Raw genomic sequence first — 16453 nt, 5'->3', positions numbered from 1 at the left:
AAAATAGTCTCATCATGACTTGAAGTCTCATCACTTCATACAAAATAATGAAAAAGGAAGACCTAGAGATTTTTGTACCATAGTTTAAGTACCTCAATAGAAAGTTAAGCAAATTTTTGAGAATCATAGGAATTTGGGATTCATCAATAAGCAAAATAAAAAGGTTACTTTAACTTTGGATCTTGTGTTCTAGTTCAGGAGCCAGAACACTTTTTCTGTTAAAAAACAGTAAATACAACTGACCCTTGAACAGTGTACGGGGAAGGGTTGCCAACCCTCTATGTGGTTGAAAGTCCACATATAAACTTATAGTCCTCTATCCACAGCTCCTCCATATCCCTCCGAATCCACAGAGTCAACCAATAGAGGGTTATATAGAACTGTAGTATTTGCTGTTGAAAAAAATCTTAGTATCAGTGGATCCATGCACTTCAAACTCGTGTTGTTCAAGAGTCAACTAACTGTATTGTAGGCTTTGCATGTCACCATGTTGCAATAAAACATTATTTACAAAAACAGCAAGGTGGAGTCAGCCCATGGGCCATAGTTCCTCAACCCCTATTCTAGTAGGTAGAAACAATTAATAAGGAAATTAGAGTATGTTAAGTGATAGATGCTTTGGTAAAAAGAAAAGTAGAGCTGAGTAATCAAATATGGAGTATGAAGAAGAAGGTGATGGGATGGGCCTCACTGAGGTCAAGAAAAAGAGGAGGAACCAGGAAAGGAGACTGAAAAGTTAGTGACTGGTGAAATAGAAAGAAAACCAAGAGATGGTGAAGTCCTGGAGATGCCATGAAGAACCATATATTGGGGAAAGGGGAACATCTGTCAGATGGTGGTGGTCGGCCAAATAAGAGGAAGGCTGAGATTAGACCACTGGATTTAGCTGTGTGTAGCTTGTCAGTGACCTTGAGGAGCAGTTTGGATGGAGTGCGTTCAAGAGAGGATTGAAGGAGAAAAAATGGAAACTGAAAAGTCTTTTGAGTAACTTTGTTGTAAAGGGAACAAATAAATGGAGCAATGGGAAGAAAGGATCAAGAAAAGAAGTGTTTGTTTGTTTTTTAAGTAAAAGAAATAATGACATGTTTGATGACAATAATCCAATACAGGGTAGGGGAGACATGCTGTAGGAGGGGAGGAGTGAATTGCTAGAGCCATGTCTTTGAGTTGGTGAGGGGACGGGATCTAGAGTGAAGGGACTGACTTCAGATAGGATAGCTGTGATGCTGGTAGGTGGAAATGTGCTATAAAGAGACTGTAGTTGTTCTCTTGTGGTTTCAATTTTCTGATTAAAGAATTATCAGTAGAGAATATGAAAGCTGAAGTTTTGAAGTTTTATGTATACCCATTGGCTTTAACTTTTGGTACTAGCATTTCAAGGATCTTTGAAGACTCACTAAAATTTTTTTTATTGTGCCTTCTGAGTTATAAACTTAACCCAGCAAATTTGTGTTTTAAGGGTTAAACCCTACATTATGAGGCTGATTAATGATACATGTAATGAATGTGTCACACAATGCCTACTGTCATGTAGACTGTAGAGTCAGTATGTACTGCACTAGGCTTACTTTTTCTCTTTGGTCCCAAAAGATAACTTGTCATGATTTTAAATGTTACGTAAGTTAGACTTTAACAATAGTAAGTTTATATGCTGAGTTTAAATCAAAGGTCCCTTTGACATCTCTCCTAGTGTCCTTTCTTCTTTACAATATGGTCTCTTTGTATACAGTGATGAGTGATATTACTGGCTCCAGAAATCAGGAACTATAAATTAGAGCTCCATAGATGGATACTTGTTCTTGCAGTGATTTTATCATCATATTGCTATGTGAATTTCTTTGTACACTGAAAAATATATTGGCTTTGTATACAGCATTCTCTTAGAGATTTCAAGCCCTCAGGGGTAGATACAGCTCTTAAATATTCCTGAGAAAATGTACATAGAGAGCATTCAACAAATATGATGATTACTAAGTCAAGATTTTTATGATATCTTAGTTAAACTTAGATATTCAGTTCTTTAGGCCTTGCTCTAAATCAGTTCTGGGGCTTTTCTGCTATTCTAGGAGATTCTGGAGCTAAATTATATCAGGCTTAATGGCAGTTATTAGACTTCTTCCAAGTGTAGTTATTCCAGATAACTACCAGAGGAGGTAGTAACCAAAGTTCGCTTAGTAAACACATAATAATAGAGGTATAATTGGCACATCCAGCTGTTAGAATGCCACAAAGACTGGCATGATCATTAAAAGTTGTTTGTTAAGAGAATAACGCTCAACTAAATTGGATATCAAAGTAAGACAGACTTGTGTAACTACAGGAAAATAGCCTTGGTTACCTTTACACACTATCAAGGAAGTAGTAAGTGAAGTAAAAAAAGTGACACTCTGACCAAGTGTGTGGCCAATCTAACTGTGGCCAGGAACTGTGTATGGAGAGCAGGTAGAAATGCTGTGTCGTTCTATAGTCTTCAGTGTCACTAAGAGAAACAAGAGAACTATTTTCCTTTATAAAAAGCAGCTGTGTTTGAGGCTTTACTCTTAGGTTTACTAGGTTTACTATTAAAGATAAAAATTTGAAGAGGTATTTCCTAGGGTTTAGGAAGTGAAACAACTATTCATGCAAATGACTAAGAAATTCTAAATCTATTAAATCTAGGTTATAATTGTTATAATAAAAGTGATTTCTAAAGCATCAGTGCATTCAACTTCATAAAAATATTTTGTATCTGTGGACACTGAACAGGTCTTTTTTAAAAATCTGTCTTATGTTGAAACTCTGTTTTCTTTATATTATAGGTCCAGTTGTTTACGTGTTGGATCTTGCAGATAGACTGATCTCAAAAGCCTGTCCATTTGCTGCAGCAGGAATAATGGTTGGCTCCATCTATTGGACAGCTGTGACTTACGGAGCGGTGACAGTGATGCAGGTTCACTTTTATTCTATCAGATGATGTTACTTTTGATATGAAAATCTACTAAATAGATTTTTGTTAGGAGTTTTAAAAATTATTATTTTGACCAAGTAATAATATTCTCATGGCTTAAAAATAAGAAAATATTTTAAAAGCTCTCTAGGGGAAAGTCTTCTTACCCCTGTCCTTCACTTGCCCAGGTTCCCCTCTCCCCAGGTAGCCACTGCCTAACCCAAACCTTCTTCCAGACTTTATTTGTGCATATGTAAGAAAAAATATGTTCTCCCACACACACTATTCTTTTCCTCGCGAAAGAAAACATTAGAGCTGAATCCCAGTGAATTTTACAGATCTTTTCACAAAGTATGGAGAAATCTGAATAGCATTGTTTGTATAGAATTTCAGCAGTTCAACAGCCAGTCTCTTGTTGATCAGTCACTTAGTTACTTCTTGTTTTTTGCTATTACAAAACAAAGCTACAGTCATTGTTGATAGAAATTAGAGACTTAAATTTGAAGATTTACTTAGTCCCAAGCCCTTTTTTCCTTAAAGATTTCTACCTATCTTAACCATGAGTTTTGTGTTCAGATTTGTCTTTCACCTTAATATTTTCATAAAATTAGTCCTATAACAGCAGCATGGCCTTTCTCCTTAAATGACTTCTTATGACTTCACACCTACTATTGAAATCAAACTTGTCTTTTCCTCAGTTTGAAGTCTAAATTTATTCCCTGTTATATTTTCCTATGTCTTTGATTCCTACAGTTATTTTCCCATCTGTTCAATAAATAGCCTACATTCTTAGGATTACCTTTATTTTTAACTCTTTCTGTTGCATAGCCCTATATTCAGCCCACTGACCAAGTCCAGGCAATTTCCATTTTGATATGTCTTAACATCTGTGACTTTCTTTCCACTGTCTTTAATGCCTGACTGTCAGTTCCCCCACCCCACCCCCATCATACCTGGATGGCTAACGGAGCCTCTTGATTGTTTTCTTTAACTTCATTCTTTTTGTCAATCCAACCTTCTAAATGAATCTTCCTAAAATAATACCTTTCAATATCTTTCCTCAAAGCTTAATATCGCCTCTAACTTAAGTGATCAAATGATTGTTTCATAACTAATTCAGTAAGATATAACTTGCCTTTCTTTAATATAAATTAAAGAGTATGTGAAAGAAAAAGGGATCAAGAGATTATCTGTAGTATTCTAGAAACTGCACGTAACCTATCTATGCCTGGTCAAGAGTGAGCAGCCCTTCTAGTTGCTACATTAATAATCATGATGAGATGGGATTTGCAATGCTTCTTTATAAAATGTTGATGACACCTCAGAAATCTGGATATAGTCACTGGAATGAATCACAAATCATTTGTCACAGGATAGTGGATAAAGATTGAGACTCACTGACTTGAAAAAGATTTCATTTCTTTAACGTGATTTGTTATGCAGTGTTCTCCACAATCTTAACTTTGTTCTACTTGGAGGCCTATTGGGCTGCCTCCTCCAAGGCATTCTGAGTTATTTAATTTTTGCTGTATTCAGGCCTTACTCTTCCTATTAACAGGTATTTTTCTTGAGAAAGTAGAGACTATCTGATATCTAGGTATCCCCTATATAGTATATATGCAGATATTAACTTTAAAAGCTTTCATAAATAATTATGTTTTTAATATGACCAGTTCTGCCAGGTAATAACAGGTTTGTCTGGCTGATACTTGCTCTGCAATAATTTATTAAACTCCAGTAATGAGAATTAGTAAATCAGTAGATCAAGGAAGTTTAGGACCATTCACTCGGACTGACAAAGACCTGAAAACTTAGGAGATTATACATTGTTTAATGTACAAATACATTATATAGACATATGCAGATGAGGAAGTTAAGGCCCTTTTAGACTGAGTGATTTCTCTTTAAGGCCTAACTGACTATAAGTGGGATGGCTCTCTTTTTCTTTTTTTTTTTTTTTTTTTTGAGGAAAAATTTTAGGCTAGCATAGTCTTAAAAAAATTATAGTAATTGATGAGACACTTCAACAACAGGAGCCAATTAAAGGATACAGTTTGTATCCCCTAAAAAGGGCTATCAGCTATATTTTGGCATTTTGAAGCATATTGGTATGATTCATTCAAAAAATAACACTGAGATCCATAAAATACCGAACAAATTGAAAGACTGAACAAATTGAAAGCCCTGATCCGCAGCCTCAAGGAATACAGCCTAAAGCAAAGTGTACCTAAGTGAGCAGCTGGCAAACAGTAATAAGGTTAGATAAACAAATGGGAAGAATGCAAAAGCCTCGTTAACAGTATTTTAATTCTGTAAAGGTGAGAGGCTGTTTGAAGTTATGAAAAAAGTCTTGAGCTAACTCTTGAAGAATAATTTGGACTGGAATAAGAGGAAATGATGTGAGCAAGGAGACAAAAATGAACATGTTAATGGTGACAGAAAAGAGCTAAAATGATAATAATACATACATATACGTGTGTGCGTGTAAAACGTGTTATACCATTCAGAAGTAACCTTCACGTGTACTGTCTCACTTGAAAAGATTTTTTTTAGCCCAGAGAGAGATCAGCTGTGATAGTAGGTAGATACTGTTGTGCAATTTAAGAGTATTTTTAAGGCTTTTTATCTTTCATCAGAGTATTTGGTAGCAATCCTGCCCCCTACTCCATCAGCAGAATTTGAGATTTTCTTTTTAACACTTAACTATTTTTTTTCTTTTGTTCTCTGACTGCTCTGAAGTTCAAGTAAATCAGATTAAGGAATCAGATCAGTATTTTTTCCCCCATTCATTTGCATTTATTTCTTCATGAACCAGAACCAATCCTAGGTTCAATCCCTATTCATCGTAAAGACCTTGAATAGCCCCTTCTACTTAAATTTCTGTCAAAAAGAGAACATGATAGTTAACTTTTTCCCCCCCCAGCACCTGGCTGAGCACCTTCCAAGCACTGATGCACATAATTCTTGCAATAGTCTTGTGATAAAGATACTATCAGTTATTCCTGATTTACAGATTCAGAGAGCCTATATATGTCCAGTACCACACAACAGGGTAGAAGCATTAGGACCGCTGTCCCTAATCTAGGGCTCCTTAAGGGAAACTTGGTTCCAAAAGCACAAACATTTTTCCTGAAACAATGGAACCTTAATATCCACCCTAGGTCCACAATGACTTCTTGTGACTTCACACTCATTATTATTGAAATCAAACTTTCTTTTCCTCAGTTTGAAGCCTAAATTTATTCCCTGTTATAATCTCCTATGTCTTTGATTCCTACAGTTATTTTCCCATCTACTCAATATAGCCTACATTCTTAGGATTACCCTTATTTTTAACTCTTTCTTTGGGACTTGCTGACCAAGTCCAAGCAATTTCAATTTTGATATGTTTTAACATCTCTGGCTTCCTTTCCACTGTCTTTAGTGCCTGACCTACTGTCGTTCCCCCACCCCAGCCCCATCATGCCTGGACGGCTAGCGGAGCCTCTTGATTGTTTTAACTTCATTCTCTTTGTCAATCCAACCAATCTGCCTCTAGTGTAGAACCCCCACAGGATTAACTGTTCTTAATTACGTTACATTTAATTATCCTTAATGCTAAGAAGACTTTTTAGTTCATCACTGTTCCATCCTGCTGTTTAAAAGTAGGGTTCTGTAGGAGGTGCTTTAAAGGATCAGACCTTAATTAAAACTCTTAGCTTTTCACCTTTGATTAACTGCAGGCCTGGCTGACTATGGAGACTAGCCTACAGTTTCTCTAAACCTACAATTCCGTAGGCCTTGATTTTATATATGGATAAGAAATTCTTAGCAAAGGCATTCTATCATTCCTGAATCTAACCTCAAAATTTAAGTCTTGAAAATAATCTCTTTTTCTATCTTAGGGCATAAAACCAGAATGTACATGATTCTACACAAGGTTTGCTGGTTTCGTTTTGACCAAAGTTAAATCAGCCCCATTGCTTAATTCAGCTTTCGTTTATTACCCTTGACTCTGACCTGTGGTAGCGGGTAGTTTGACACTGCAGATGTTACACTATCCTAGTTCCTTAACATCTGCGTTTGTACACTTGTTTGATTTGATTGTCTGTCACCTCCAAAAGATGTCTCTTTAGTTCACTTTTTATTTCCCAGCACCGAGTTCTGTGTCTGGCACATAATCAGTATTCAGTTGAATGAATGCATGCGAGTATGCATGTAACGGTCGGCCTCAACTTCATGCACAAAGCATGCCTCTTGAGCACACATGGGAAAATGGACTTTGGCTCACTATTTGCCCTGTTTCCTTTTTTATTTCCTCATCCTTAGACACCTGTTTAGAAGATTTTTACTGATACCCCCGATGCGTAATAAATTTTCCTTTACTATATATAGCCCATACCTGAATACACACTCTGCTTTATATTTTTAAAACCTAAATTCTAAAAAGAAAACATAACCCAACAAAGGAATTTTTCAGTTTTCCGAGTTTATTTGCTAACACTGCAGAAGTATTTAAATCACATTTAGTTATAAAGTGATCATAATGTTAAAAATAATAAAATGATATAAAAAATGGTGTCATGGAGCAAGCATTATAGGTAAGGACAGTCTGGGCTAACTCACCTTTGCCCTCAATGTGTGGGATATGTGTTTATGAAATATTGTGAACCAGACTAATTCACTTTAGGGCAGCTCTACCTGGAGACACAGAAGAGTATTAGATACTGACACCATGGGTTTTGAGCATGTGGAAGAGGCTGGTCCCTACTCTTCAATGTTACATCTTGGTTAGATAAATCAGTCATGTACAAAAGTCTGGGCTGAAGCTTTAATAATGCCCACTTTGGTCCACTCCACATGGTTTCATAAACTATTTCTACCTGAATCAGGTCTGTTGCCTAGAATTTCAGTTTGCCCTGATCATTGTCAGCTTCCTTATTTCACATCTTGAAGTCCACCTTTAAAAAAAATCTGCTATAATAGCTGACATAAAGGACATCTCATTAAAAAAAAAAAAGATCCCATTTACTTTTTCATGAGTTTGTTTTCCCAAGTAAATGTTGTCTGTAGGGCTTTTAGTCTAACCTGCCTTCTTTCTTCCCTTCTCTCCTTGCATTTCCTTCCTTTTCCCTCATCCTTCTCAGAGATATAGACAGATATAGATACAGATAGTCTGTATCAACAGTTCTTTCTTCACCATTTAATCCTCAAGTGTATACAGAAAAACTATATAGAATCCTTCATAATACTGTCCTCGTATCAACCTATGATATCTGGATGGCCTCAAACTCTGAAATTCTGAAATAGTCTCCCCTGTCATAACTGCCAAGAATAATCCTTCAGAGAAATATATTTAATTTGTGAGCAGTTGGGACTTTTGGCTAAAGGAAGGTCATTTGAGACCTGTGAAAGAGAATCCAGGGACATATTCTAGTTAAAAGTAAGACACTCACCAGCAGAATGGCCATGTTGAGAGACGTGTAAAAGCCAAGACTGATGAGCAAGTGAAAAGAATTCTGCCAGGAAGGCAAGTGTGGAGATTCACAGATGAGAATTCATTCATGTCCTTCTTGCCTTCTCAGATCTTAAACAACTGAGAAATAACCCCAAGACCCAGATGAGAGGAAAAGGATTGTTTTAGCTTTACAACCTGATAGAAAAGCACCCTTGGGTTCCTGGATTAGAAAAAGTGACTGGAACCTATAGCCGAAACTGGACCTCCTATTGCATTCCCCCAAATCTAGACCTTGGAATTGCATTTTTTAGTTTGGTCTGCGTTTTTGAGCCAGCATTTACCCAGCCAGAGAAATTACACTCAGTCTCACTGAGCAGGGAGAAAGCCTAAGAGAAATGAGGTTTCAGGCCATCTCCTGAAGACTAGTCCCACCCCTTGGCTGGCTGTGCTTACCTCCTGGTAGGAAGAGCAGGAAAACAGATGCTCTTGGAAGATACATGGGAACCTAAAATTATAACCCAAGCTAACCAAATTAAGTAAGAGGAACATAAGCAAGAAGCAGAAATCCCCTTCCCTCCATTGAAACGTAATCAATGTGAGTTTTAAAGCTTTTATGCCAATTTAATATGAAACAGCTTTGGTTTATTTTTTTAAACTTTGTTTCTAAATTTAGTAGTTTTCTCTAAAATGAATTGTACTCAAGCATGCAACCCTTCATTAGACAAGGCAATAATTGGAGCAAATGCTGTCTGTTTCACAGGTTGTAGGCCATAAAGAAGGTCTGGATGTTATGGAGAGAGCTGATCCTTTATTCCTTTTAATTGGACTTCCTACTATTCCTGTCATGCTGATATTAGGCAAGATGATTCGCTGGGAGGACTATGTGCTTAGACTCTGGCGCAAATACTCAAATAAACTACAAATTTTGAATAGTATATTCCCAGGTAAGGCCCTAAATTATGGTGGTAATGAACATACCAAATCAATCTTGTGGACGAATCCTACCATGCAAAGATATTTTAGCTTCTGATTTATTAGCACTAATACCCTCCATCTTTTTCTCTAGGGATTGGTTGTCCTGTTCCTCGAATTCCAGCTGAGGCTAATCCTTTAGCAGATCATGTCTCTGCCACCCGAATTTTGTGTGGAGCCCTTGTTTTTCCTACTATTGCGACAATAGTTGGTAAACTAATGTTCAGTAGTGTTAACTCTAATTTACAAAGGACAATCTTGGTAAGATGGCTTTAATGCTACTTTTTTCAAGTGACTGTACAAAGAGAATGCACTATATATTTGTTTCAAAAAAAAAAAAGAATGGGACTATATAAATATTTATACTATTGCTCCTGTGCCTTAAGCCTCTATTTGATCCCCACTGTCATCCAACAGCAACAAAAAGAGGAGGATCCACTATAGTAGCTCTGGTCTTCTGGAACTATGCTGTGGGTGATTTCTCTCCTCGATTAGGCACAGATCATCACTCCCAAAAGATACTGGTGAAGAGCTTCTGCTCTAGGGTCAGACTGCCCAGTTCAAATCCTATCAGAGACATTGCCTTGCTGAGAAACCTAAATAAAATTGCTTGACTTCTCTGTGCTTGTAGAATGGAAATAGTCGTGGTAGCTACCTCAGAATTATTATGAGGGTTAAATGAGATCATACATTTGAAATGTTAGCACAGAGTAATAAATAAGCCTTTATGTTGTTTGATGTCATTATTATTATTCCTACTTCTCTCTGGAGATAGCCTGCATATAATGCCTGAGCATTAGAACTAAGTAGAAGGAAGATTACTCAGAGATGATAGAGGCATCTCTGACCTGTTGGGCTTCCCAGTGGTTCAGATGGTAAAGAATCTGCCTTTAGAATCTCTGCAATGCAGGAGACCTGAGTTTGATCCCTGGGTCAGAAAGATCCCCTGAAGAAGAAAATGGCAACCCACTCCAGTATTCTTGTCTGGACAGTTCCATGGACAGAGGTCCATGTGGTCGCAAAGAGTCAAACATATCTGAGCAACTGACACTCACTTTTTTCACTGACATATTACCTGCAGTGTCTGTCTCCATATCTCACTCTGATTAAAAAAAAGAAAAAGAGTACTGTTTTGTTTGCAGCCATCTGAATTAGCAACAGTGACAATGTCTTTTGTGATATAAGTAAAATGATTTTTATTTTCTATAAATTGCATTATAAAAAGCTAATATTTCTTTTTATTTTAGGGTGGAATTGCTTTTGTTGCCATTAAAGGAGCATTCAAGGTTTACTTCAAACAGCAGCAATATTTACGTCAGGCGCACCGCAAAATTCTAAATTATCCAGAGCAAGAAGAAGCATAAAACTGTGGCTTCCCGTTGTTCTGCAGCTCTCTCATTCTTATGAACCTGTTGTGTTGTTCTGACTCCATCGTTGATGCACAGTAGTGGAGGCTTGTAATAAGCTGCTGCTCTCATATTTTTAAGAAATATAATAAAGCACTTAGGGCAGGGGAACCCTCTCAGTAATCACGGAACCTGAGGATGTGATTTGTTTTCATTGTTTTGTATGTACTTCTTCCATGGCGGTCATCTGAACCATTATCTTAGCATGGTGAACCTGAGTTTTGCTCATATCTTCCTCAAGACAGAATTGTAAAGATCAAACTGTGCAAATATTTAAAAATACACATGCTGTTTTATTCAAATGCCTCTTTTGTACATGTTCATGTTCAGTGTTTTCTTAGAATTAGCAACTCAATGAAGGTACTGTGAGGATTTTTCTCACTGGCATAATTTGATTACAAGCTAAGCAGAAGTATATGTTAATATGAGGAAATGTAAATTAGTTATAAATAATTAACAAACCAAAAATGTATGTAAACATTCAAATGATTATCTGAACAAATGCAATTTTGTTGTGTTTTTCTTAACCCATGTGATGTCCTCCAAAATGTGTAGGGTGAAAATTCACAGGGCTTCCAGATCACTTTTTCACTATTAAATTTTATTTATATAATGTTGACATCTCATACTTCATGATGTAATTGACTCATGCAGTCTTAATTACTGTGTGCGTGCATGTGTATGTGTGTGAGAGAGAGAGACAAACTGACACAGAGACACAGGAATCAGGTCCTTCCATCACTGGAGAAAGGTTTTTAATTCATATTTCTAGAAAATAGAACTGACAGTTTATCGTAGTTTGAGCACAGAGAACGATTTGCAGAAAATCAATCGTTATTTCACTCTCTCATCGATTCAGTTATCCAGGTATTTTTGATCACCTCCTGCTTCCCCAGGCGCTGTGCAAAGTGCTGTGTGGGATACAGTGGTGAGCACAACAGACTTGGGTCCTGCTTTTATGTAGTTTACAGTCTAATTTCAACAGACAGAAAACCAGCAGTGAGTAAACCAAGGTGAGGCCTTGAGCTCTTTGTTTTTATACCAGTCAGTGAGGAATAATTATGAAAACAAGAAGTCTTGAGCAAATATTAAGGTCATTGTTTTTGTGAGATTATTATGAGGAAAAAAATACTAATGTTTTTAAATTTAAATTGCTTGTCATATTGAGGAGGCTAGCACCTTAATAATCACTGTAGAACTAGTTTTATATTCATTTTTCAAAAGCAGGTATTTATTTTAAGCTGTTCAGTAGTGGCCCTTTTAATGTTCAGCGATCTGAATGGTCTTGGAGTTATTTTCAGGAATTAATATTAAATTTTTTAAAGATAGTTTCAAAAACCCTATTTATTTTCTAATTCACAGTATCTAATGCATGACAATATGAATGTTCCCCTTTACCGATTAAGTGGCCACTTTTCTTTAGGATTGTAGCAACTATAGATTGAGCTTTGTTAGATTGCAATGATGTATGCTAATTTAGTAATTTAAGACTGGTACCTTTCTATAGTATGAATGTCTTAATTTTGAGTGATAACATGAAATTTATGTGAATGACTATTGAACATTCAAAGTTGTATTTACTTAGGAAGGGAATATTTGACTGACAGCCTTATTAAGAACCCTGCTACACTTCTGAAGGGGAAATATAAAAATCTATGATTATATATAAAAATAGCAGATTATTAGCTATAATTATAAAATATATTGGCTTTTCTTTGATTTTCAATATTAAAAGACTGGATATTTCCTGCATAATTTTGTTATCTAGAACAGCTTCTAGCAGCCTTTGCTAAAGTTATACAGGCACACAGTTCTCCATTTAATACTTTATGCCCAAAATGGGGGAGTAACTGCTTGGGTTTGTTTGGCATCAGGGCTTGTGAGGCCAGAGGAGCAACTCTAATCCTTTGGAGGCAGGGAGAAGAAGTTTCTAGGGCTCTGGGGGGAATTGCAAGTGCCTGGGGACTGGAGGAGCCTCAGCCTCAGGATGGAACATTTGGAAATCTAAAGAGCCTTAGCTCAAGGAGTACCATGTACCAGCCTCTTCAGAAAGTGGCCCACACCACCCTGAAGCAACAAAATCATAGGCTAACTAAAGTTGGGTGGACCTGGGTTGAAATCCTAATTCTGCTTTTAATAATTATAGGTATGACTTTGATCAAGCAACTTACCTCTTAGCCACGGTTTTCTTCATCTCTGAAATATGAGTAATACTTGATTTCAGAAGACTGTTTTAGGGTTAACTGAGAAATTAAAGGAACAGAGGCACTTTAAGCTCAAAATAGCCCCTACAGAGTAGCAGTGTCTCAATTGCTGAACTCTAGGAAGAGGGAATGAGGTAGTAAGAGAAACACCAGGGGACAGATTAAAGGAATGCTCTAGACTTTGGGGATGGGTGGGTATATTTGTGTTTTCCAATTTATTTTCACATTGCTTTACTGTGTTATTTCTATAAATGTTAATGTTTTAAACCTCTTTTATAAAGTTCAGTGATAACTAGTAGAATTCTCTTGTTTGCAGAAATTAACTTATCTCAAAAGTGGCAGAAAATATTGTTCATCATTACCTGATTATCAAATGACTGTGAAGAATATAAAATTAAACTGAGTGACTTAATTAGTCACTGCCTTGCTAACTGTGCTGTAATTTTTTTAAATGTCTTGTTTTTAACATAGACTATCTCAACACTGGCTGGATTAGGTTAAATAAACAATTTTTATGTTCTCTAGGTGTACTTTGTCTGTTGAACAACTTCCATAACATAATTTGTTTATTCCATACCTACATAATTCTTTTTAAATCATAGTAATTGAGATACTAGTGACATTTGCTCTTAATACAAGTAATCTGTATTTTTTGAGAACTATAAAGAAATTTATCTTAATTTTATAAGCAAGCCAGCCTAAATTCCAAGTATGCTCTAATTTTTAAAATGAAACCCCCCTCACCCACCCTCAGAGCCACTTGGACTATGATTAGATGAGATCTGTGGGTGGTCTTATGCCATGAAGATTAGAATCTTCTAGAATGAGTACATCAAATACTCCCATCCATAGGAACTGTGTCTAAATCATTTCACTGCTACCATCTGAGAGACAGGCTAGCTAAGAAACTTCTGTCCCGGATGCATATTCTAGTTGATGTTTAATTAATTGTAGGGTAAATTACCTTTCAGATGACCCTCAACTCCCTCATCAATAAGGTGAAGATTATAAAACCTATTTCCTGGGTTATTTGAGAATTAAGTGAGAACACTTTGATACACAGAGAAACTAAATGTGTGCCAATTTGTTGTTCAGTCAGTCAGTAGTGTCCAACTCTGCAACCGCATGGACTGCAGCAAGCCAGGCTTCCCTGTCCTTCACTGTCTCCTGGAGTTTGCTCAAATTCATATTCATTGAGTCAGTGATGCCATCCAACTATCTCATCCTCTGTCACAGCTGTCTCCTCCTGCCTTCAATCTTTCCCAGCATCAGGGTGTTTTCCAATGAGTCTACTTTTCCCATCAGGTGGCCAAAGTGTTGGAGCTTCAACTTCTGCATCAGTCCTTCCAATGAATATTAGGACTGATTTCCTGTAGGGTTGACTGGCTTGATCTTGCCAATTGTGCCAATTTAGAGGTTCTTTTGCCCATAACCTTTCTTTGGTTCCCTGGGATCTCAAGGTTGCCTCTTCTCTGCAACCTGCCACCCACATACCTATTAGAAATGGTGGCGTGATGAAATGTCTTGTTTAATTGCCTTCCTGGAACGAAGAGCAAAGGGAAGAGATGTGTTTGCAGCTGAATGTAAAACACTCTGGCAGAGGCTTGACTGGTCAGCCCCATGCGGATTTATCTTACTGCTAACAGCCTGCCAAGGTTACTGTATGTCAACAACATATCCTGCCTCCCCAGATGTTTGTTGAGCACCTGTATGAACCAGGTACTATCTTGGGGTAAATGAGAAATAAACCTGCTTTGAGATGTTTAAGAGTCTATATACTGCAGATCTTACTTAGTCTTATGATACCACCTCCACAAGAATGTGAGATCTGTATTGGGGGGTGGGGAGGGCGGTGTTTGTTTTTAGTTTTGTTTATTCCACAATTAACAGCATTCATGAGCCACTGTTGAATACTTTGAAACCTTAGAAGATGTACTGTCCTTACATCAATCAGGGTCCAGTCAGGAAGTAGACATCAAACCAGTTATTTGAGCAGGGAAAATGTAATAGGGTGAATTGTCTGTTAGCAAGTGGGAGATAAATGGCTTCCTTTGTATTTCAGATGGCAAAGAATCTGCCACCAATGCAGGAGACCAGGGTTTGATCCCTGGGCCAGGAAGATCCCCTGGAAAAGGTAATGGCAACCTACACTAGTATTCTTGCCTGATAAATACCATGGACAGAGGAGACTGGTGGTCACAAAATACTCAAAGAGGAAAAAAGGGCTTAAAAGTAGCAGGGCAGTAAAAACGCCAGAAAAAAAAGCCACTGCCTCTAGGCTGAATAAGAATGGACAGCAAGGTAACTAAGCACCCCTCCCCACTGCTGCACAGCTGAGAGTCAGGCCTCTTTGAAGAGGGCATTGGCGGGGAGGGCCGGGAACCGTATCAGGAGCAGTGGAGGAGCTTGCCAGAGGGCAGGCTGGAGTTGGTTGGTGGGGCAGGTGAGGCCTGAAGGTCACAACCCGACTTCTGCACAGGCTGCTGTGCTCAGCCATGTCTGACTCTGACCCATGCACTGTAGCCCACCAAGCTCCTCTGTCCATGGGATTCTCCAGGCAAGAATACTGGAGTGGGTTGTGACTTTCTCCTCCAGAGGATTCTTCCCTATCCAGGGATCAAACCCGCATCTCCTGCATTGACAGGTGGATTCTTTACCACTGAACCACCTGAAAGCCCAAACTCATATAGAACTAATTTCATTTACATATAAAATCTTGAATCAATAAACAAAACTTTTTTAAACAATCACAATATGTCATCAGATTACAAAAAATATATATATAAAGTATATTGAAATATATAAAAAGGTACTCAGCTTGATTCATAGTATTGTTTCCTTGGTGGCTCAGACTAAAGAATCTGCCTGAAATGCAGGAGACCTGGATTAAATCCCTGGGTTGGGAAGATCACCTGTGAAGGGAATAGCAACCCACTCCAGTATTCTTGCCTGGAGAATTCCACGGACAGAGGATCCTGGTGGGCTACAGTCTGTGGGGTCGCAAAGAATCGGATACGACTGAGTGACTAACAGACACGTAATAAGTATCCAAATTAAAACGACAATGATGGTTAATATCATTACGTATGACAGAAGTACAGTGTATACAAACAGCTCATACAACTCAATATCAAAAAACAAGCAAACCAAATAAACATGGACAGAAGACCTAAATAGATACTTCTTCAAAAAAGACAACACACATATGATCAACAGGCAGATGAAAAAAATGCTCAGTATCCTTAATTATTAGAGAAACACAAAACCACAATGAGGTATCACCTCACCGGTCAGAATGGCTATCATCAGAAAGTCTACAAATACATGCTGGGGAGGGTACAGAGAAAAGGGAACCTTCCTACACTGTTGGTGGGAATGTCAGTTGGTACCGGCACTGTGGCAAACTGGAGCTTCCTTAAAAAGCTAAAACTAGAGCTACCATATAATCCAGCAATGCCACTCCTGAGCAAATATCAAAAAAAAGACAAAAACTTAATTCAAAAAAACA

General features: G+C 37.5%; 1 protein-coding gene across 1 annotated transcript in view; it reads left to right on the top strand.

Moving 5' to 3' along the window:
- MARCH5 (membrane associated ring-CH-type finger 5) overlaps positions 1–13465 on the top strand; it is a 54407-nt gene extending 40942 nt beyond the window's left edge. The window contains exons 3-6 of the mRNA XM_005698211.3: positions 2799–2929; positions 9124–9307; positions 9430–9596; positions 10583–13465. Of these exons, the coding sequence (XP_005698268.1) occupies positions 2799–2929; positions 9124–9307; positions 9430–9596; positions 10583–10699 (599 nt within the window). The 3' untranslated portion in view covers positions 10700–13465. The remainder of the gene's footprint in view (positions 1–2798; positions 2930–9123; positions 9308–9429; positions 9597–10582) is intronic.

The sequence above is a fragment of the Capra hircus genome, chromosome 26 (assembly GCF_001704415.2).
Source record: "Capra hircus breed San Clemente chromosome 26, ASM170441v1, whole genome shotgun sequence".
NCBI classification, from domain to species: domain Eukaryota; kingdom Metazoa; phylum Chordata; class Mammalia; order Artiodactyla; family Bovidae; genus Capra; species Capra hircus.
The sequence above is the reverse complement of the archived record's forward strand: the minus strand, read 5'-3'. Positions and strand labels throughout refer to the sequence as shown.